The sequence below is a fragment of the Mustela erminea genome, chromosome 5 (assembly GCF_009829155.1).
Source record: "Mustela erminea isolate mMusErm1 chromosome 5, mMusErm1.Pri, whole genome shotgun sequence".
NCBI classification, from domain to species: domain Eukaryota; kingdom Metazoa; phylum Chordata; class Mammalia; order Carnivora; family Mustelidae; genus Mustela; species Mustela erminea.
Window position 1 is genome coordinate 61,179,916 of NC_045618.1, and position 20,757 is coordinate 61,200,672.

At 54.7% G+C, this 20,757-nt stretch overlaps 1 protein-coding gene across 5 annotated transcripts in view; it reads left to right on the forward strand.

The window, feature by feature from the left end:
• Nucleotides 1–20,757, forward strand: part of PAK6 (p21 (RAC1) activated kinase 6) — a 36,419-nt gene that overhangs the window by 12,964 nt on the left and 2,698 nt on the right. For all 5 annotated transcript variants that reach the window (XM_032343264.1, XM_032343266.1, XM_032343269.1 and 2 more), the window contains 8 exons: nucleotides 84–201; nucleotides 10,989–11,197; nucleotides 12,099–12,758; nucleotides 18,387–18,899; nucleotides 19,012–19,145; nucleotides 19,496–19,622; nucleotides 19,748–19,873; nucleotides 20,317–20,451. In XM_032343264.1, the coding sequence (XP_032199155.1) occupies nucleotides 10,994–11,197; nucleotides 12,099–12,758; nucleotides 18,387–18,899; nucleotides 19,012–19,145; nucleotides 19,496–19,622; nucleotides 19,748–19,873; nucleotides 20,317–20,451 (1,899 nt within the window). In that variant the 5' untranslated portion in view covers nucleotides 84–201; nucleotides 10,989–10,993. The remainder of the gene's footprint in view (nucleotides 1–83; nucleotides 202–10,988; nucleotides 11,198–12,098; nucleotides 12,759–18,386; nucleotides 18,900–19,011; nucleotides 19,146–19,495; nucleotides 19,623–19,747; nucleotides 19,874–20,316; nucleotides 20,452–20,757) is intronic.

Below are 20,757 nucleotides of genomic sequence, written 5' to 3' on the forward strand. Positions count from 1 at the left end.
GCTCTGGATTCCGGCCAGTCGCAAAATCCAGGGAGACACCTACTACATTTGTCACAATGCGTTTCTCATCTGTTTCCACCCAGGCCTCGGAGGACTGGCCAGGGAAGGTCCTCAGTCTTCCCTCTCCTCGGTGCCTGAGAGCTCTGCCAACGAAAGGGTGAGGAGTCGGGAGGAAGAGGAGGCGAGGAAGGCGGCCAGGAGGTGAGTGAGGAGGCTTCAGCCCTGGTAAGGTGTCTGGGAGCCTTCTCAGACCTCCTTGAGGAACAAGGCTGGACGGGGCAGTGGGCAGGCAGGTGGCCCTCCTGGGATGTTCTTGGTACCCTAAGGCAGGGGCAGTGGTCCCTTCCAGGTGCCGTTTCTCCATCCTTAGTGGATGGGCATTGTAACTTCCACCAGCCCAGCCCACAGCCGATGCCCTGCTTGCCCCTGGCCCAGCCTCTGCTGGCCTCAGGTGTGATGCCTGTCTGGGGCGAGATGGTGTCACCAAGCCTGATGCCCTGAATTCTTGCTTGGGAAAGATGCTCCCAAACAGGAAGGGCAGTAGCCGGCCCCATGTCTGTGCGGAGCCCGCCAGGAGGCAGCCCCAGGCAGAGGTGCTGCTCTGCACATCCTGCCTCCTAGCTCATTCCCCACATCTCCAACCTGCTAAAATGGATCTAGCTTTTCCCACACCTGCAGATGATGAGCAGCTGACCCCCATCTGGGATATAGATGCTGCTAGGAACACCAAGGGCTAAGACCTGAAGAGCTCTCGGGGTGTGGGCTGTGTTTTCTGTGTCATGTCCTTTTCTGGTGCGTTTTAGGCTCCCCTGGTCTCTTTTTCTAGGCAGGGGAAAAGAGGGGGATCAAGCCTATGTCTGTGCTCGGCTCTTTTGGAACGGTTGCAGCATATACCATAATACATAGGACAGTAGCTGAGAACACATTTGGAATTGGAAAGAGCTGGGTTCAAATTCTGACTTTGCCTTCTATTCCTCAAGCAAGCTGTTTTACGTCTCTTCAAACTTGAATGTCACCACCTATAAAACATAGCAATCAAGCCTGCCTCAGAGGATAGTTGTGATATGTCCCAGTGATTAAATAATAAATGTTGGGCAGCCCTGGCTGTGAGCCCCCTCTCCAGCCTCTAATTATTACTTAGGAAAGGTTGAACTACCCAAGCCCTGAATTCTGGAGAATTCTGAGAATGGTCTGGCTCTGTGGCGGGAGACTCTGGGGTGTTAGAGCAAAGCCATGGGAATAAAGTCAAGTAAGGGGGTCCATGGAGGGCAGGTAGTGAGGCGGCCTGGAGAAGGGGCCATTTCTGGAAGAGGATCCAGCTGTGGAGGCTGAGACAGCACGTGTCACCTGTACTCACATGTCCGTGGGAGACCCGGACACACCTGTACATGTCACCTGTGCTCACATGTCCGTGGGAGGCCCAGACACACCATTGCCACAGGGCTGCCTTGGGCATAGGGAGCCTCTGGCTTGAGGCTTCTAGTCCTAGCCCTGCCCTCAGCGGCTGTGTGACCTGGGGCAGGTTGTTTGACTTCTCTGGGTACCAAGCATATTAGAGAAGCTTAGATACACTGGGTTTGAATACAAGCTCCACGCTTACCATTTCAGACAGCCTTTCTCTCCGAGCCTTGGTTTCTTCACCTGTAAAGCAGAGCTCATAATATCGAGCTTGTAGGGTTATGGCCCTTAAATGCACTCTAAGAAGCCCTTAGCGCAGCATCTGACATATGCCACACACTTTACACCCGTATGTGTGTGTATATTCCCTTTCTGGTCTCCTCTGTCCTCTCCCCAGCCACCTGTCATCTTTACGATGCTCCCAGTAAAGCAGGTTTGACCCGTCTCACAATAGTGTGAGCAGAAAGAGGGGAACAAAATGGAGATATCGAAAATAAGAGCTGTGAAATGTAATCTTTTAGTGTGGTTAGGGGCCCTAAGCCTATGACTGGGGACTCGAGGGGCTCTTTCTGGCCAGGTTCTAAGGACTCTGTGATGAGGACTCGGGCCTCTGCATGTGGAGGCTGCTAAAAATTGGGGAAAGGGAAGAGGTGCTTGGCCTACAACCCTCCTGGGAAGGCGATTCTATACTCTTGCCATGGAGATAGTACTGTGCAGGGAGGGAGAGCCCACTGCTGTGGGTTCTAAGTGCAGTGAACAGGGGTCAGAGGGGCTGCTCTGGCTCGGGCCACTGCTGGACCACAGCACAGCACTGGTAGGCTGGAGTGGGCCTGAGGCAGGCCTGAGTCAATATTGACCTTCCTGGCTGGCCAGCCTGGCTCTTTGGCCTCTCATTCAGCTGGAGTGTTGACACAAGAGATTGAATGAGCTTTATTATCATATTCTTTTCAACAACAGCCCCATTATCTTTCCCCTGGGGATTTGCTGAGACCTGTAGTGTGGGAATGGTGACAAAGGCAGGGAACTGAGGCATTTTGGCTTATGAGCATAATGTCCTGTGCCCTGCACACTCAGCTTTTCTCTGGGCCTGTCCAGGGTGTCAAAGAAACCTCAAGGTCTTGCTGAGCATCCTGGGGACCCCGCATACTTCAGCACAGAGGCCCTGTGCAGATCTTATGAGGCCTGCAAGCCATCGCAGTGAGGGGCACAGCCTGGGTCTAGGACCCAGCCACCCTGCAGGTGACCATTGAGCAGAAAAGCACATGAAATTCTCTTCAGGCCCTGCCCCCTGGTGAGACTTCGGTGGCCAGGAAAGGAGTCTCCTGACTCATGTCATGTGAAGAGGGGTAGACCTGGCAGGCTCAGATCCCCGCTAGAGGCTGAGGGAGGACAGAGATCAGCTCCATATAAAGGATGAGCAGCAAGGGGACAGAGGGACAGAGGTCAGGGGCCTCGGGGAGCAGGGGGGAGCTCCCCATCACTGAACGCATTCTAGCAGGCCACAGGAACAGGCCACAGGCACGTCCCTGTCAGGAATACCACTGAGTGACTGAAAGTTGACCAGGGACAGAGGAGAGGCTAAACCCCATGAGCAAGTCCCCAAGCACGTGCACTCTTCTGGCAGGTGGTGGAGTCTAGCATCGTCTATTTGGAAAAGCAAGCCAAACTGCATGAGCCCCAGGATTTTGTTGTATCCACCACATTCCCTAGGACCCGGAGCAGAGTTGATATACAATAAATGAATTTATTGAATTAATGAATGAATAGCATACTTTTACATTTAAACAAACTCCAGAAAGTAACATTTGAGAAAAATATTCCCGGCCAGTAAGAACACCTCAGTGAAAGGCTGGTATTCTCCACCAGGGTCCAGTGAGGCCCATCATTCTTCACAGAAGTGGGTGTGGAATGACAGTTCCCACGTGGGTCACAAAGAGGTTGGGCAACCCAGCCACAAATCTCCGAGAAGAAGGGCCCAGCTCTGGAGGTGACATGGTCCTTTTTAGGCCATTCTGTGCCTGGATGGTGGCAGTAGTGGAGGTACCTTTCTAAGTGCTCTAGAACTTGGGCTTGGGGTAGGGGTGGTGCCTGCCTGGGTGACTCAGTCAGTTAGGTGTCTGACTACTGTTCTCAGCTCAGGTCTTGATCTCAGGGTTGTAAGTTCAAGCCCCGCATCAGGCTCCATGCTGGGCATAGAGCCTACTTGTAGAAAAAAGGAAGGAAGGAGGGAGGAAGGATGGATGGATGGGAGGGAGGGAAGCAGGGGGCTGGCCTCCATCTCAGCTTCTTGCTTCTAGAATAGTGACTTCCCAAAGCATCGTGAATGGGTCTGAGAACGAGACAGGGGCTGGTGATGGAGGGTGGCAGCTGCCTGCAGCAGCATTCACATCAGTCAGACAGACACAGGTCTTCCCCTTCTTTGCTGCTTTACTTGGGCAATGCCTTGATCTCTGTGAACATGGGTTTCCTCATCTGTGTAATGGGCACAATAACAGCCCTGCCTTATAGGCTGGTGGGGAGCAGAGCCTGTTTGTGATATGATCAGCCCAGAGCCTGGTACTTACACCAAGCACTTCCTGAATGATGACTGACTGAGTGGGTATTTACTACAAATACCTCAAATTGCCCCTTGAGCAAGAACAGACACTGTTTCTCTCCTCATTTACCTGGAGAAGCTGGCAGAGGGGAATGGTCCATTACCTGGCCACCACTAGAAATGCTACAGCCTAGAAAGGAAGAGAGTAAGCCGAGGTTACAAGCAGGAACTCAGGAACCCCACACTCTGGGGCCACCCCAAGCCAGCATTCAATAGTGACAAGCAGCCACCAAGCCTCCTTCAGAGGCAGCTCATGTGTCCTTCCACTCTGGCTTCATAGCACTTGGAATGGAGCCCATGATGCCTCCTTCCCAGTCACCCAGTATGGAGGGGAATCCCACCGACCTCATTCTTCAGAATTTACCAAGATCTCAGGACTGACACAACCAACTAAATCCTGCCCCCCTCCGCCACCCCCCAGATTAACTGCAAACTCCTCTAGACTCACATTCTGGAAGCCACTCCCCAGCCTGCAGCCCCTTCTTGTGGATCCCTTCAGTGGGCTACAAGTCTTCCTTTGAAAGGGATTTGATATGGGGCAATAGCCAAACCCCACTCCAAGCTGGGCGTGGAAGGTAAGGTAGGTGACTCAGTGGGCCACCAGCACTGCTGGGGAAACAGCTTGATGGCTTTGGCATGCCAGGCCTGGGCAAGTGGCTGTCTCCTCCCCCAGAGGAGCAGTTTGAGAGGGTGACCCACCCACAGTAAGCTCTTTTGCTTATTCCCGATGTGGTCTCTAGACCAGCCTCACCACAGCACCCAGACCTCTTGGAGTCATGGAACAGTGGCATCAACCACAAAGCCCTGCCCCCCACTCCTTGAGCCAAGCCTGCAGGTTTCCTGGCATTCAGCTGAGGACCCCCCCACCCCCAGGGGCCATGGATCCGTGCTGGAGAGAATACACCCCTCCTGCTTCTGCAGCTTTTCTCATATATGCCAGGCCCTCATGTCACAGCCATCCACATGAACTCTCTGGAACATTCTACCCACCTCTTGCAGGGTAAAACCAAAACCTGATGCCAAACAAAGTAAGGGTCAGCCGACAAGTCAGGACAGCTCCAATCTCCTCTGGCCTCTGACTCACAGAGAAGCCCAGGGAAAAGGCCTAGCAATCTTGATTGAAGGAGCTGGCCCTGCTGCCCTCCCCCTTCTCTGATTCTATGCAGGCAGCTCGGCCCCACGGATGTTCATGGAGACCCCCAGGAAAGAGAGGAACAACAGCCCTCAGAACGAGCATGGTGGACAGAGCAGGGGCTTTGGAACCAAATATAGGTTCAGACCCCCAATTCAGTCCTTTCCAGACTCTGTCCCCTTGGGCAAGTTATTTAGGCTCTCTGAGCCTCATCTAGAATCGTGGGTAATAATAGGAATTCCTACCCTCCGGGGTTGGCAGGAAAATGAAATGAATTGATCCTTGGAAAGAGCCGAGCACATTTCCTCTGCGGCTCCTGCTTCTCTGACATGACAGCCATGCCCCTCAGGGACGCCCAGCTTGTGGCTTTCCGAACTCTCTCCCCAGTTCCACCCTCGGGAGCTGGGTGTGGCAGGATTTCCTCCAGAAAGTGTCTGCCAGGAACTGCCAGGCTCCCCATCTGCCAGTCTCTGGCTGGAGGAAGCAGCCTCAGTAGGAACTGTGCCTGGGGAGATTCCTTCCCAAACTGGTCTGGGCAGGGCTCCTCCCCCTCCCGGTGCTGGTCCAGTTTGGGGCCAGTTTGGGGCCAGCTGGCCAGCCAGCCAGCCAGCAGGTGACATCTGTAGTCATTCAGAAGAGGGAAGTTCAAAGCATTCCCCAATCACAAGGATGGATCCCAGCATGGGCACCTCTCTCCCCTTTGTTGGGATGAGGAATCTGGCAGGAGGGTCTGGGGCAGCAGAGGGCACCCTGAGCCTGAGCTGGTGCCTTGTTTCTGGCCGTTTCTACTGCAGAGTGTCTTCTGAGTGTTGGAGTGTCGGGTCCAGGTGATTTCTATCAGGTTAGGCAGAAGAAAAGGCAGGGCTGGCTCTCAGCGGGATCATCTTCCTTCCTCCCTCCCTCCTCCTCCCCCCTCAGGGTGTCTTCTTAGAGGAAAGCTTGTCTACGAGGTGAATTGAATGTGCACGCAAGGAGGTGGAGATACTGGGACTGCGACTTGAACGGCTGGCGCGGGCTGGTTTAGTACTATGGCCCCACGGCGGAAGCAGCAACCACCCTCCCTCGGCCCCTGGGCCCTCGGCCTTGGGTCAGTAGGTGGGAAACCGGGCTGGAAAATGGAGCCCTAGAAACAGAAAACCCATGCCTCTGTCTTGGGGGGTGGGGGGTGATATGCTCCAAGTACTCAGGGCCTGTTGATGGTGAGATGTAGGATGTCTGCGTCTCAGGGGTTTCACACTCAGTGACTTGGCAGCGTTGGACCCCTGGGTGGGTGAGTGTGTCTCCTAGAAACCCAGACCTCATGATCACTATTCTAAAATGTTCTGTTTTCTTTAGAAAGAAATTCTAGAGGAGCGCCCGGGTATCTCAGTCAAGGTTAAGCGTCCAATTCTTTCAGCTCAGGTCATGATCTCAGGGTCCTGAGATGGAGCCCCCTATTGGGTTCAGCGCTTAGCAAAGAGTCTGCTTGTCCCTCTCCCTCTGCTCCTCTCCCACCTTTTGCCCCCGAAACAAATAAATAAAATCTGGAAGGAAGGGAGGGAGGGAAGGAGGGAGAAAGGAAGAATGGAAGGTAGAAAGGTCCTAGGAAGAGTCCCCTCCTCCTAACATTTGCCATCACGAATTTTATTTTGGGCAAAGAAAACCTTGGCAGTTTAGTTTATCCCAGGGACCCGTGGGTGTGGAGGTTTTGGCCCCAGCATGTGAGGGGTTACAGGATGGCCCACCAAACTTAGGCCCTCACATAGTCATCCACACTGGACCTGGGGCAGGCGATGGCCAGACTGGATTTCCTCCTCTCCCATCCCCCCATCACTGCCTCCAGCTTATTGTTTTACTGTTCACATTTAGATCTGATTAATTTGGGGGTATGACATGAATTCATTTTTCAGGATTCTTTTTTTTTTCCATATGGATATCTAATTGTTTCAGCTACATTTTTTGAAAAGATCATCTATTCCCTACCATATTGCAGTGTCACCTTTGTCATAAATCAAGTGACCTTTTATGGCTGGATCTATTTCTAGATTCTCTCTTCTGTACCATTGGGCGATTTGTCAGTCTTTGTGCCAGTTCCACACTATATCAATTATTGTACTGTTACCATAAATCTTGATATTTAGTAGTGTAATCCTTCAACCTTGTTCTTCAAGATGGTGTCTACTATTTCTGATTCTTTATGTTTCTCTGTACATTTTGGAGCAGAGTCAGCTTGTTAATTTCTTTTTTTTTTAGAGTTTTTTTTTTTTAAGATTTTCTTTATTTGAGAGAGAGCAAGGGAGCAAGAGAAAAAACACAAGCAGGGAGAAAGGCAGAGGGAGAGAGAGAAGCAGGCTCCCCACTAAGCAGACAGCTCAATGTGGGGCTCGGTCCCAGAACCCCGGGATCATGACCTGAGCCAAAGGCAGATGCTTAGCCGACCGAGCCACCCAGGCTCCCCGTTTGTCAATTTCTACCAAAAGAACTATGCTGGGATTTTGATTGAGATTGAAACAAATCTGTAGGTTAATTTGGAAATAATTGATATCTTTATATCATTGAGTCTTCCAATCTATGAATGTTCTTTAATTTCTTTAATAATGTTTTCTGCTTCTCAATGTAGGGACCTGGTACATCTTTGATTAGGTTTATTCCTAGGATTTGACATTTTTAATGTAAAATGGGAAATGGTGTCTGAGGGGTTGTCTCCCTAGTAACACTTTTGACAGCAAATGAGAAGGGTTTTTTCTCTCTTGCGGCCATTTCTTTGACTTTCAGACACCAACTGGCTATTCAACAATTACGTTCAATTCTGGCAGTACTTGGAGTCAGCACAGACCCCAAGGTCTCAGTCTCACAAGCCGCCCTCCGCCTCAGATATCAGTTTTAAGTCTCAGGACTCCCGTACTTCTGACCAGCTGGGTACGAGTTGAGGGTTCCCATGAGCCCCTCCTCAGGTTCTATAATTTGCTAGAATGGCTCACGGAACTCACTCATCATAAAAGATACAAGCCAAGCACAACCCAATGGGAGAGATGCATATGGGAAGGGATGGGGTAGGAGGCACAGATCTGCTTCCACACCCTGCCCAGCTGCCTCACCCTCCCACCGCCTTGATGTGTACACCAACCCAGAAGCTCCCAGAATCCTGTCATTGAGGGGTTATTCTAGGGAGGCTTCCTTACAGAGGCACAATTGATCAAATCATTGGCCATTGACAATTAACCCAATCATCAGCCCCACTCCTTCCCCAGAGGTGGGACAGGGCCAAAAGTTGGAATATTCTTTCCATCTGGGATTGCAAGGATGTTAGGAGTTGTATGCCAGGAACAGGAAACTGAGACTAAGAATCTATTCCCCATTGTACCACAGAATCTTTAAAAAATATATATATGTATATATATATTTTCTATTTGTTTGCTGTTGGTATGAAGAAATAAAACTGATTTTTTTTCTTTATATTGACCTTGAATCAGGGACCATCTAAATTCACTTATCTAATTCCAGCAGTTTGTATGTAGATCTTTTTCGATTTTCTGGGTACACAGTCGTGTTGTCCCAGGCAGTATTAGCCTCACCACATTCTGGATGTGTCTTAGCAGCCTCTCTTTAGGTGGGGATTTCTGTTAGCAAAGTAACTGGCCCTGATTTCTGGCTCTATTCCCCCCTCCTCCAAAACCTGAGCTCAGGTCATTGTTTCCAGCAGCTCCCCACCCTCACTACCACAACCTTGGGTCCTATGACTGCAGTGTCCTTTTTCCTCAGACTTCTCCTACTGCCTCTGGGAAAAACTTGTTCTTAGGAGGGGGATCCCAGAGCCACTTACCATTTGCTAATGATACTGTCTCCATGCATTCCTGCAGAAAAAGCTGGGCACTCAGGTGGGGCTGGGAGAGTTGGGAAGAAGGATGTTTGGGGCTAAAAGTATTAGCCCACTCTTCTTTAGCTTGCGGGTATGTCCCCACACCTGCAAAAGAGTTTGAGTTCACAGAGAGGCGCGGGGGGATGGGGAGGCAGCAGTGAAGCCATCAGTGAAGCTCATTTAGGGCAGAGGTCTATCTGTGAGGCCATCCTCACAGGACTGCAGAATGAGGACTCTGGGAGCCAAAGGCTGAGAGGGAGAAGGCCAAACCACCAAGTGTCTACACAATGGAGAGGCAGTGAGGCTCCTGGGTCCCCCAAATGAGGCATGGTCCTTTGATCAGCGAATCTGCGAGGAAAGGCATTGGGCATCTCTCTTGGATTTGGATCTGTTCCCGTCCAGTAACGGCAGGGCCCTGAGGTGCACAGAGAGGCAACAAAAAGAGAATCAGCCCCCATTCACTGGGGGTCTGCCCACTGAAGCCTCCCGAAGCCTTGTGAGGCAGCCTTTACTAACCCCGTTTTATAAGTGAAGAGCCCTGAGGCACAAATCGTTTAAGGAGCTTGCTCAGAGCCTCCCCCAATTAGTGGAAGACTCCCCTCAATCGCCTGCAGCTCAGCAGGTGTATTTCATTCCCAAGGGCTCCCTCCATGGGGCTCCTGCACATGTGGGTTTGCCTACAGGGAGCATTTGGTAGATGCCCAGTGTCAAGGCCACCAAGGCGGCTGACACTCCAAGACGCAGGATGTAGATTCACATTGACTCACGGGTGCTGAATTCCTCATGGCAAAGCTGTGGGACAGATGAATGAGGCAATCATGCAATTCAAGAAACAAACATGTCTGCTTCTTAAAACCTAGAAGCGACCTTTCCAAGGGACAGTAGAGCCCACTGAGTGTATTTTCCACGGTAAGGAAAAAAAAATTAAAAACAAAAAACCCCATTGAGCTGCTTTGAGCTCCTTCGGAGACAGAAGCATTCAAGTGAGTCTTCCATCCACATGTGGTCTTGGCCGGGACTCCTGGAAGGTAAGCCGGAGTCCTCACTTCACGCTGGGTTTGTGGTCTCCCCGTCTCACATCTGCATGCCCACGTCCCTGTCGACATTGCTCAGAGAGCCTTAGGCAAGTCCAGATCAGCAAGGGACAGAGGTTTGGCTGCAAGTGATATTTTGCCCGGAGTTCTGAGACTCCAGGGTAAAGGGCCCAAAGTGGAGAGGCACTTTCTTCCCTGGGGAGACTTACGCCTTGACAGCTATCCTCACCCACAGCAGATGTGCCCTTGACTCAGGACCCTGCTGGAATTAGGGCCAAGCACTTGGTGACCAAGAGGGCCCTTTTGGGGGCTCCTGGTCCTATGATACGTGGCCCCAGACTGGATAACATGTTGGCTTTTTATGAATGTTGTTTATCACATAAATAGGTTTTCTGTCATTGGACCATCACAGGACTAATCTGAGTTAAACAAACAAACAAACAAACAAAAACCCCTGTAACATGCTGTTGGGTTCAGTTTATTCATTTTGTTTCAGACCTTCACTTTTGTTCATACGTGGGATTGGTTCAAATTTTCTTTTTCTTGCCCTATTCTTACCTGGTTTAAGAGTCAAAGTCGTACTTGCTTCATAAAAGGAATTTGCCTGCTTGCTTCCCTCTTTCCCCTTTTTAAATTATTCGACAGTGGAATGATATTTGTAATGGGCTTTGGAGCTTATAAAAACACACCCCCAGAGTCTGCCTGCTCGGCAGGAGACTTGGCACAGACAAGAAGACAGACACCTCTTTTCCTTGTTTATAGTCTGTGTTGGCTTATTTCTGGCACTTTTGTTGTTTCTGGGACTGCTTCGCTGGGAGCTAGCCATATCCGTGAAGCAGTAGGGACGAGAGGTGAGGGGAAGCCCTGGGCTGGCGGGAGGGAGCCCTGAGTAGGGTGGGGGTAGGGGGACCCCAGCACCCACTGCAGCCACCTATGCTTCCCGGGGCCAGGCAGCCCCCTCTAGAGCTCAGCCCGATCCTCCCCATGCAGGCACCATGTTCCGAAAGAAAAAGAAGAAACGCCCTGAGATCTCAGCCCCACAGAACTTCCAGCACCGCGTCCACACCTCCTTTGACCCCAAAGAAGGCAAGTTTGTGGGCCTCCCGCCACAATGGCAGAACATCCTGGACACCCTGCGACGGCCCAAGCCTGTGGTGGACCCTTCTCGCATTACGCGGGTGCAGCTCCAGCCCATGAAGGTAAGGTGGGCAGGGGCGGGAGGTCGGGGCTGCTGAGGTCAGCCTTTTCCACTCCGCAGAAGCCCATGCCTGGCCAGACCACAGAGGCCCTGGAGGGACCACCTCATCACCAGCTATTGATCAATGGGCTGTTTTCATATCCCCATGAGCTTCACCTGGGGCGAGGACTCCATTTCCAGGGAGAAGGAGCCTGGGGCGCCCCTCTCTGTAGGCTGAGAGTGTTGCCAGATTTAGCAAATCAAATTGCAGGATGCCCAGCAAAATTTGAATTTCAGGTAACACCACATAATCTTTTAGCATTAAGTGTGTCCTGTGCAATATTTGGACCTGCAGCTGGGGCTGGGACTCCCAGACCAGGGGGATTTTGGTGTGTGGGTCAAGAAGGGCAAGAGGAGTTGGAGTCAGGGGCCTGTCAGTGTACGTGGAGGAGAGCCCTGCCCTGGTTGCTGCCTCCTCTGGGAGCTCCGTATATCTCCCATAAAGCTGCAGATAGAGCTAGAGAATGACAGCAGACCCCCTGAGGCGAGAGGGACTCCCCCACCCCACCCCCTCAGCTCCCCAAGCTCAGCTGCCCACTCCATTTCAGGGGTTTACCCCCGTTTGTGCTGTTGGACTGCGAGCCCCATGACAATAGGCTTTCTCCTTTCTGACTCCCTCCCCGCCCCCCCCATCGCCCCACAAGGGTCTATCCCCTCTCCTGCCCTACCCCTCACCCCTCCACCCCCGCAAGGGTCTGACCTGCCATGGTCCTGAGGAGTAGCTGAAAAGTTATGGAACAGATGGATGACACAGGAAGGGAGGTCCTTAGGGGTCCTTCCCCAAGAAGCCCCCCCACCCCACCCCATGGAGGCTTCCTACCATGAACAGGCCGCTGGCTCATGCTCTTCTCTCTCCCCCACAGACTGTGGTGCGGGGCAGCTCGGTGCCCACGGACGGCTACATCTCAGGGCTGCTCAACGACATCCAGAAGCTGTCGGTCATCAGCTCCAACACCCTGCGTGGCCGCAGCCCCACCAGCCGACGGCGGGCACAGTCCCTGGGGCTGCTGGGGGACGAGCACTGGGCCACGGACCCAGACATGTACCTGCAGAGCCCCCAGTCTGAGCGCACTGACCCCCATGGCCTCTACCTCAGCTGCAACGGGGACACACCAGCAGGCCGCAGGCCGATGCCGTGGCCAGAGCCACAGAGCCCGAGGGTCCTCCCCAATGGGCTGGCCACCAAGGCCCAGTCATTAGGCCCTGCAGAGTTCCAGGGCGCCACGCAGCGCTGTCTGCAGCTGGGGGCCTGCCTACAGAGCTCGCCACCTGGCACTTCGCCCCCCGCAGCCACCAGCAGGCGCAGGACCAAGGCTGCCAGGCATGGTTCCGAGGAGGCCCGGCCACAGTCCTGCCTGGTAGGCTCGGCCGCAGGCAGGCCAGGCGGGGAGGGCAGCCCCAGCCCCAAGACCCAGGAGAGCAGCCTGAAGCGCAGGCTGTTCAGAAGCATGTTCCTGTCTACTCCTGCCACGGCCATGGCCACTGCCAGCAGCAGCAAGCCGGGCCCTCCCTCCCAGAACAAGGTATGTGGGGGTGGGGCCGCCCTCAGCAGGGCCGGGGAGCCCGGCCTTCCCCATTTTACGGGGTCAGGCTAGGGAGAGCGAAAGAGAACAGAATGATCAAGAGCCTCAGCTGAGGAGTCGATCCTGAACCAGCTGAGAGTTCTGGTCTTCCAGACGCTTAGCCCTGGTGAGTCCAAGTGAGGTTGCAGGCCCGCTCACTTTCTGGGAGGTTTCCGAGGGACTTTCATTCCTGCCCCCTACTGTGTGTCTGGGTGGATCGCAGTGGGAGGCAATCACCTTTAATGATAAGCCCAAACACCCCAGCCAGGCCGTGGCAGAGACGGGTGCTCCAACACTGGTTGGGGGCAGAGACTCGGCCTCCCTCTCCTCAGAGCTGCTTTCTGTCTCCACCCCTCGCTTGCCCCAGTGCCCTCCTGAGGGCGACCAGAGGTTCCCTGAACTGCTTCTCCCTCAGGAATCACAGATGTTCATGTGAACCCCTTCTCTGGTGAGGAGGATTCTTCCCTTCCTCCCCTGCCCCTACCTTTTTTTGTTTTTTTTTTTTTTTAAGATTTACTTATTTATTTATTTGAGAGAGAGAGTACAAGTGCAGGGAGGGGTGGAGGGAGAGAGAAATTTGAGCAGACTCCTTGCCGAGCTCAGAGCCTGATGTGGGGCTCAGTCCCACAACGCTGAGATGATGACCTGAGTGGAAAACCCAGAGGCCGACGCTTAACTGGCTGAGCCACCCAGGCATCCCCCTCCGCTTTTCTGGAGAGGTGGTTTCATTTACTGTTTCTGTAATGATTTGTTTTGGGGTTTGTGTGCTCTGTGAAAAGCTGGGGGGCTGAGTTTGCCTAGGCCCGGGAGCAGCAGGAAAGCCAACTTTTGGCACGTGCCACAGCCTGGAATGCACAGATTTTTCTTGTGAAATAGGAAAGAGTGAAGGGACATTTCTTGGCGGGCAGAGGAGACTGCACTTGTTTCTTCCATGCCCTGTGATGTCCTGTCTGTGGTGACAGCACCATCCTTTCCCATTTGGCCGATGAGAAGGTGGGCTCAGAGAGGGTTGGGGAAGTCCCAGGGGTGGAGAGAGAGTCAGGGAAGGCAGCAGTGAGAGGGCCCTTCGGGATCTTGCTCCCCAGGGCTTTCTGATCATGGCATCTGCACCTCCTTCATGAGGGGCAGGCAGAAATGACGTTATGCTGCAGCACGAGGTTGGGAAGTCAGACCGAAGAAACAACGGGTGACAGTGACACGAGTGACAGAGCTCCTATCCCCCGAGGGCTTTCAGAACAAGCCTGGCGCCTCCCCAGCGGTGGCGATATCTGAGTGTGCTCCAGCCAGGACTTGGGTGGAGAGTTTGGGGAGTGGCCTGGATCCTCAACCTTTCTAAGATAAGTCACTGCCAGCCCAAGGCACCCAGGGAAGGTTTTGGGCTTTATGCCATCACTGGGATGAAGGACGCAGGCTGGGCTCCCCTGTGGAGTGGGGAGTGGAGGGCCGAACAAGTATCCAGGAGGTGAGAACTGGAACTTGATCACTCGCTGGCCTCTTGGGAATCCCGTGGCGGGGTTTTGGGGATTTGGAAAAAGGGGGTGTCAACCCTGGGCTGGGCGTGACCTGCATGTTTCTGAGCTCCTGCCAGTACCCCACAGCAGGGAACAGGCTGTCCAGCCAGCCTCAGTAGGCCTGTCCATCCTGCATTTTACCAAGGATCTACCGTAGGCCACTGCAGCAGCGTGTGCAGTGGAAACAGGGGATCATCGCCTAGGGCTTGGAGACACCACCATTCCCAACCCAGGGCAATGGTTTCCTTCCCCGCACCTGGGGCATATATTTCTAGAGAAATACTTTCAAGTCAGGCCTCTAAAAGCCAGGAGAGAGACTTCCTCTCCACTGATCTGGGCCAGTGCTTCTCACCCCCTGCCCCAGTGACATTTGGGTCAAGTAATCTTTTGTCCTAGGGGCTATCCTGTGCATTGTGGGATATGTAATAGCATCTCTGGCTTCCCCACTAGTCGCAGATAGCACTTCCCAGCTGGGACACCCGGAAATCCCCTCCAGACATTGCCAGATGTCCCTTGGTAGGGAATAAAATCAGCCCCAGTTGAGAACCACTGTGTCCAGCTTCCTACCCTACCCCCACAGCCCCAGGAACCACCAGACCAAACCAGCAGCCAGCCTTCTGCACCTCCGTACACCCCAGGGCTTGCTTCAGGACCCTCAGCACCTGTTTGGACACTGGTGCCCTGGAGGTCAAGCCACCAATTGCCAGGAGAGGCTACAGAAGGGTGTGTAGTTTTAGGGCTTTTGTACTCGGCCCCAGGAAGCATGGCCACAGTTAACTCACTTTGACTAAAAACAAAAGACCTCGAGGCCTGACTGGGGGCAGGGAGGCCAAAGCATTAAGACAGGAACTGGGGAGATTTAGAAGTGGTTCCTCTTAGGCAAAAAGGCTAAGTCAAAAGACCCCAACAAAATCAGCACATCTTGGTTAAACACCTGCTGTGTACCCTGTACTCTGTTATATGTCAAGGACATCCATTAGGACCACAGCTGAGGGATGAAGGGTCAGGCTAACCAGGACCGAAGTCAACCTTGCTCTTACCATTTAGTGCCTCTGGGCAAGTTACTTAACCTCTCTGAGCCCATTTCCTTATCGACAGATACAGGTAATAATAGCACCCTTGCAAAGATAAAACAACGCAGAGGTTATGAGAATTAAATGAGATAAGGCATTTAAGGGCCTTGTCGAAGTGGGACACCCTCAATAAATGGCTTTATTATTTTTAAAATATTAAGGACATGGCCTTTGCCTCCAAGGCACTAAGATTATAGTCCCCCAAGCCCATGGCTGGAGAGCCTGGCCCTGTTGCCATGGTCTAGGCAGGAAAGATGACGTCATTGTAACCACATGCACGCCCCTTCTGGTGGCTTCCCACTCAAGAAGATGTCTCAGTCACAAAACGAACTCCAGAGCTGGTAACAACTAACTCCATCTTTTGTCCCCCTTTCCCTTTCTTGGTATGGCTTAAGAGGTTTCCTCTGGACTTTTCTTGTGGTGACATTAAGTCAAAGCTCCCTTCTTGTAGAGGGTAACAAAGGGATGCTCGGGTCCAGAGCTTGGGGAAGTGAAGACCAGACTACCACATCCCATGTCCCAGGCCACATTGGGGATGGGCCCTTGGCTGGATCCCTGCTCTTTGCCGCTTCCAGCCAGCCAGCCACCCCTGCTGCACCCTTGGCCTCTGAGTTCAGCAGGCGCCTGCAACAGTGTCTCCATAGGGGCATTGACAGCGGAGGGGGAGCAAATCCCCTCCTTGGCCCATCTCAGGGCCTGTCTTCACCTCCCCCACCCCGCCGCCCAAGCCAGCTCAACCAGAGAACAGAACTGGCCTGTGTAGGGGGCCAAGAGGCCAGCAGGTGAAGGGAATTATTTTAGAGCCTGCCTTCGACATCCAGGTAGAGACAGATCAAGGGTGATGAACGCAACCTCAAGAGAAGCTCTAGATGCTTCTGGGCTCCCACATTCTATCCAGTCCGACCCAGATGCTCAGAGAGCATGTTTTCTGTGAGCCGCACCTTGCAGGCCAGCAGGCAACCTTTTTACTGGGCCTTGGGGGCTGCCTCGGTGACTGTGTGACCAAGTGAGCTGTGTAGGGTGCTGTCCTGTGAAACCTCTGCTCCCAGGACATGGCCTCCCAGCCTCAGACGTGACCATGCTCCCCGCACCCCCAGTCCCAGCCCTCTCACAGCCTCCATGAGGCCGAGGAATCACAGAGCCCATTTGTCCAAAGCTGCTCCTGTGGTAGTCCACAGTCCTCTGCCATCAGAGCCCAGGGGCCTTGTTAAAATGCAGAGTCACTGCTCTAAGGACTTACTGGAGCAGGATTCTGCATTCTCTCCAGCTCCCCAGATCACCGTGCCCTGACAGACAAGGTGGGCTCAGAGAAGGTGAGTTGCCTGAGAGTCACAGCTGGTCAGAGCAGGAGCCGTACTGGAGTCTAGGTCATGACCCCAAGTCCAGAGGTCCCACTGCATCACTACACAGAGTGGGGAAACGTGGGTGAGGGTCGGGTGCTGGCAAAGACATGGGAGGTTCTCTTTACCCCCCAGAGGTGCTCACCCGGCAGGATGGAGTTGTGCAGCAGTGCTGGGAGGCTCTCCTGGCTCCTTGGCTGTGAAGGCTGAGCCCGCGCCAGGCATAGCCTGCCAGAGGCTGGTGCACATTTTGGAGTGTGCAGGTGGGGCGGGGGTGGCAGACTGCCACAGCTCGGCTCGCTGCTGGCAAGGGCACTTGTGTACATGCTCCCCTCTAGGCAAGATCAGGCACTGGGTAAGGGGGGGCACCCTGAAGCCTGGAGAGAAGGTCAGAAGATGTTGACAGGGCTCTACTGAGCCTGGTGGGATCCAAGGCCCAGACTTGGGGTCCCTCGGCCCAAGCTAAGCACTTAGGGAGATTTCTTGGAGGTTGTTGCAGTTCTGGGGATCTGGACCAGGACCCAGTGGGCAACTGGACAACTGCCATATGATGGGTTCTGAGATGTTCTGGAAAGTTCTCTGCAGCCCCTCAAGTGTCCCTTGTTAGGTTACTTAGGGCCCTTTCCAGGTGCCCCTTCTAAAATCATATAATCCCTGGGAAGGATCACGTTGCACCTCACCAGCTCCTTAGAGAGAACCCAAGGAGGGAATGCTTTCCTGCCAGGCTGGCTGGAGGGCTTGGGCCCTGAAAGACGAGGAGCCTCAGAGGCTTCAGGGCTGGGCCTTGGGCTCACTGAGGCCCAGTCTGCCACTCGTTCCCTCCCTCCCTGCCAGAGGCCGTAAGGATTGGGGGGGGGGGGGCGTGCCCCCTTCCCTTCCTTGGGGGCGGGGCAGTCATCAGCCAGGAGTCATGTTTGGGACAGAGGCTGCTCTGGGGGCCTCTAGGAAATCTCCCTTCCCCTGGCCTCCTAATTCCAGATCTCTCTGGCACCAGTTCCCAACCCCGGGAGACATACCTATGAACCCCCCAGAGGGTAACACAGCTCTGTGGTCCTCTGTTGAGGACATACTCTCAGGACAGACACGCAGGCTCCTGCTGTCAGGCACGAGTGGGGCTAGCAGACCCCTTGCTGTGGCTTCCCTGCCCTGGGCTGGGGAGCAGTCCCAGCTGCAGTGCTGCCCACCGACCACCCCCCCGCCACCCGGCCACTGTCCAGGGCCTCTTCCGCCCACATGGGCCCTTGGGTGGGAGCGCCCCAGGAATGCAGAATGCTTCTGACCCAGATTCCCCACACAGCCCAGCAGTACAGAGGGAAGACGGCCTCTTGGTGGCCTCCCTGGGGTCTGGCTGTCAATTACCCAGGAAGAAATACCCAGCAGAGGACACCCCAGAGACTCTGCTTTCTTCGGCTTCCCAGGAGAGGCAGAGCGGATATAAAGAGCCGCTGTTCGGACTGCTCACCTGGGAATGCTGGGGGCTGAGCTCCTGAGCATGAACTTCGGCTTCGGCTCCCTTTGAAAATCCTTGCCCATGGCACCTCCTTTATTTGGTCCAATGCCCTGCCAGACACGCCCCTGTCCAGAGGTCACCCCCTGCTTCTGGGAAGGTCACTCCAAATGCTCCCACAGCCAAACCCTTCTCTGTTCCTCTTTCCTTCCCTGCAGCCTAACTCCTCCTTCCGACCACCACCACCACCACTGCAGAAAGACCCCCCACCGAGCCTGGTGGCCAAGGCCCAGTCCTTGCCCTCCGACCCACCCATGGGGACCTTCAGCCCTCTGACCACCTCGGACACCAGCAGCCCCCAGAAGTCCCTCCGCACAGCCCCCGCGGCCGCCGGCCCCACCCCAGGCCGGTCTTCCCCCGCGGGCTCCCCACGCACCAGGCAAGCCCAGATCAGCACCAGCAACCTGTACCTGCCCCAGGACCCTGCAGCGGCCAAGGGCGCCCTGGCTGGTGAGGACACAGGTGTTGTGACACACGAGCAGTTCAAGGCTGCGCTCAGGATGGTGGTGGACCAGGGTGACCCCCGGATGCTGCTGGACAGCTACGTGAAGATCGGCGAGGGCTCCACGGGCATTGTCTGCCTGGCCCGGGAGAAGCACTCGGGCCGCCAGGTGGCTGTCAAGATGATGGACCTCAGGAAGCAGCAGCGCAGGGAGCTGCTCTTTAATGAGGTGGGAGGAGATGGCGGGACAGGGTCCAGCGCTGAGGATGACTGTCTGGGAGCGGGGCCATGGGCACCGGGCCCAGCACTCAGGCACCCTCCCTCCCCATTCTGCTCCCCAGGTGGTGATCATGCGAGACTACCAGCACCTCAACGTGGTGGAGATGTACAAGAGCTACCTGGTGGGTGAGGAGCTGTGGGTGCTTATGGAGTTCCTGCAGGGTGGGGCCCTCACGGACATCGTCTCCCAAGTCAGGTGAGCAGCTGGGGCAGGGGCTGGGCTCTGAGCACTGGCTGCTCCCATCATTGTCCCAGCAGGGGAATTGAGCAGCCTCAGGCCAGGAAAACTCAGGGTGCCTGTCACATCACCGTGAGCACCCCCCTGTCCGTTCGGGTTTACAGACCCAGGAGGGTTCAGGGGAGTGGGGTGGGGGTCTCCAGCCTCGGTCCAGGCCCATTTCCACCAAGGCTCTGGCCTGACTGGACCCCCGAGTGTATTGCCCGGGAGCTATGGGGCCTGGGCCCAGGGGCACCCATCTGCCCAGCCCTGCAGTTCTGTTAAAGCTCATGTCTTCTTCTGTCTGTGGCCTGGCCTTCCCTGTCCAGGCTGAACGAGGAGCAGATCGCCACTGTGTGTGAGGCCGTGCTGCAGGCTCTGGCTTACCTGCATGCCCAGGGTGTGATCCACCGGGACATCAAAAGTGACTCCATCCTTCTGACCCTTGATGGCAGGGTAGGGCCCTCCCCAACCTGGCGTGCCCGTGCCCCGCCCCCTGTGTCTGAGCTTGGAGCTTACTCAGCTCCTGCTCCTAGTTCACCACTCCCTGTCCTCCGCGACCTGCCCCATCTCAAATACAGGTGAAACTCTCGGACTTCGGCTTCTGTGCTCAGATCAGCAAAGATGTGCCGAAGAGGAAGTCCCTGGTAGGAACCCCCTACTGGATGGCTCCTGAGGTGATCTCCAGGTCTCTGTATGCGACTGAGGTAAGCAGTCCCTCCATGCCCCCATCCTCCCAGAAGTTCCAGTTGGGAACAAACAGCTCCTGTGGCCCCTGCAGAGACATCCCTCCCCCAAATAGCCCTGGTTTTCGGATTCCCACTTAGTCCATACCCTACCCCACTTCCCAGTGCCCCCTACCAGCTCATGAATGGGTCTGCCCTCACTTGTGACTTTGCTGCCACAAACTGTTCCCTCCTGCAGCTCATGGGCAAGGTGGGGTATGGCCAGGCTTCCTCGTGTCTGATGGCCAGTCTCCAAGAATGGCTGACAGCTCTGTCCCTCCAGTCAGTGGGCACTCATGCAGGAAGTAACTGGTCACAGGGCAGGTGGCCAGGAGGGAGGCCAGCTGCTCCCGTCCCTGTGCAACACACTGCTACCCAGGGGCCCTACTCTGGCCAGCACCATCCGGGACATTCTCTTCCTACAGGTAGACATCTGGTCCCTGGGCATCATGGTGATTGAAATGGTGGACGGCGAGCCACCGTACTTCAGTGACTCCCCAGTGCAGGCCATGAAGAGGCTCCGGGACAGCCCCCCACCCAGGCTGAAAAACTCTCACAAGGTCAGTCAGTGCTCATAATGGACCCTGCTGACCCCATTCTTCTTGAGGCTGAGGGGACCAGAGCCTGGGTTCCTAGGCCCACCTTCTCCCTTCCGCGGAAGCCAGAGGCTCCCAGAAAAGGCTCTGCCTTCTCCACACAAAGCCTGTGGCAAACTCCTGTGGCCCCTCGAACAAGTTTCCACCTGCAGGCAATTGACAGGAGCCTGAGAGAAGGGAAAGCAAGGCTGCCAGGAATCCCTGATATCCTGGGGAGGAATTCTAGAGAAGCTAACTGAGCAGGAGCCCCTCCACTGCCTCTGTCAGGGG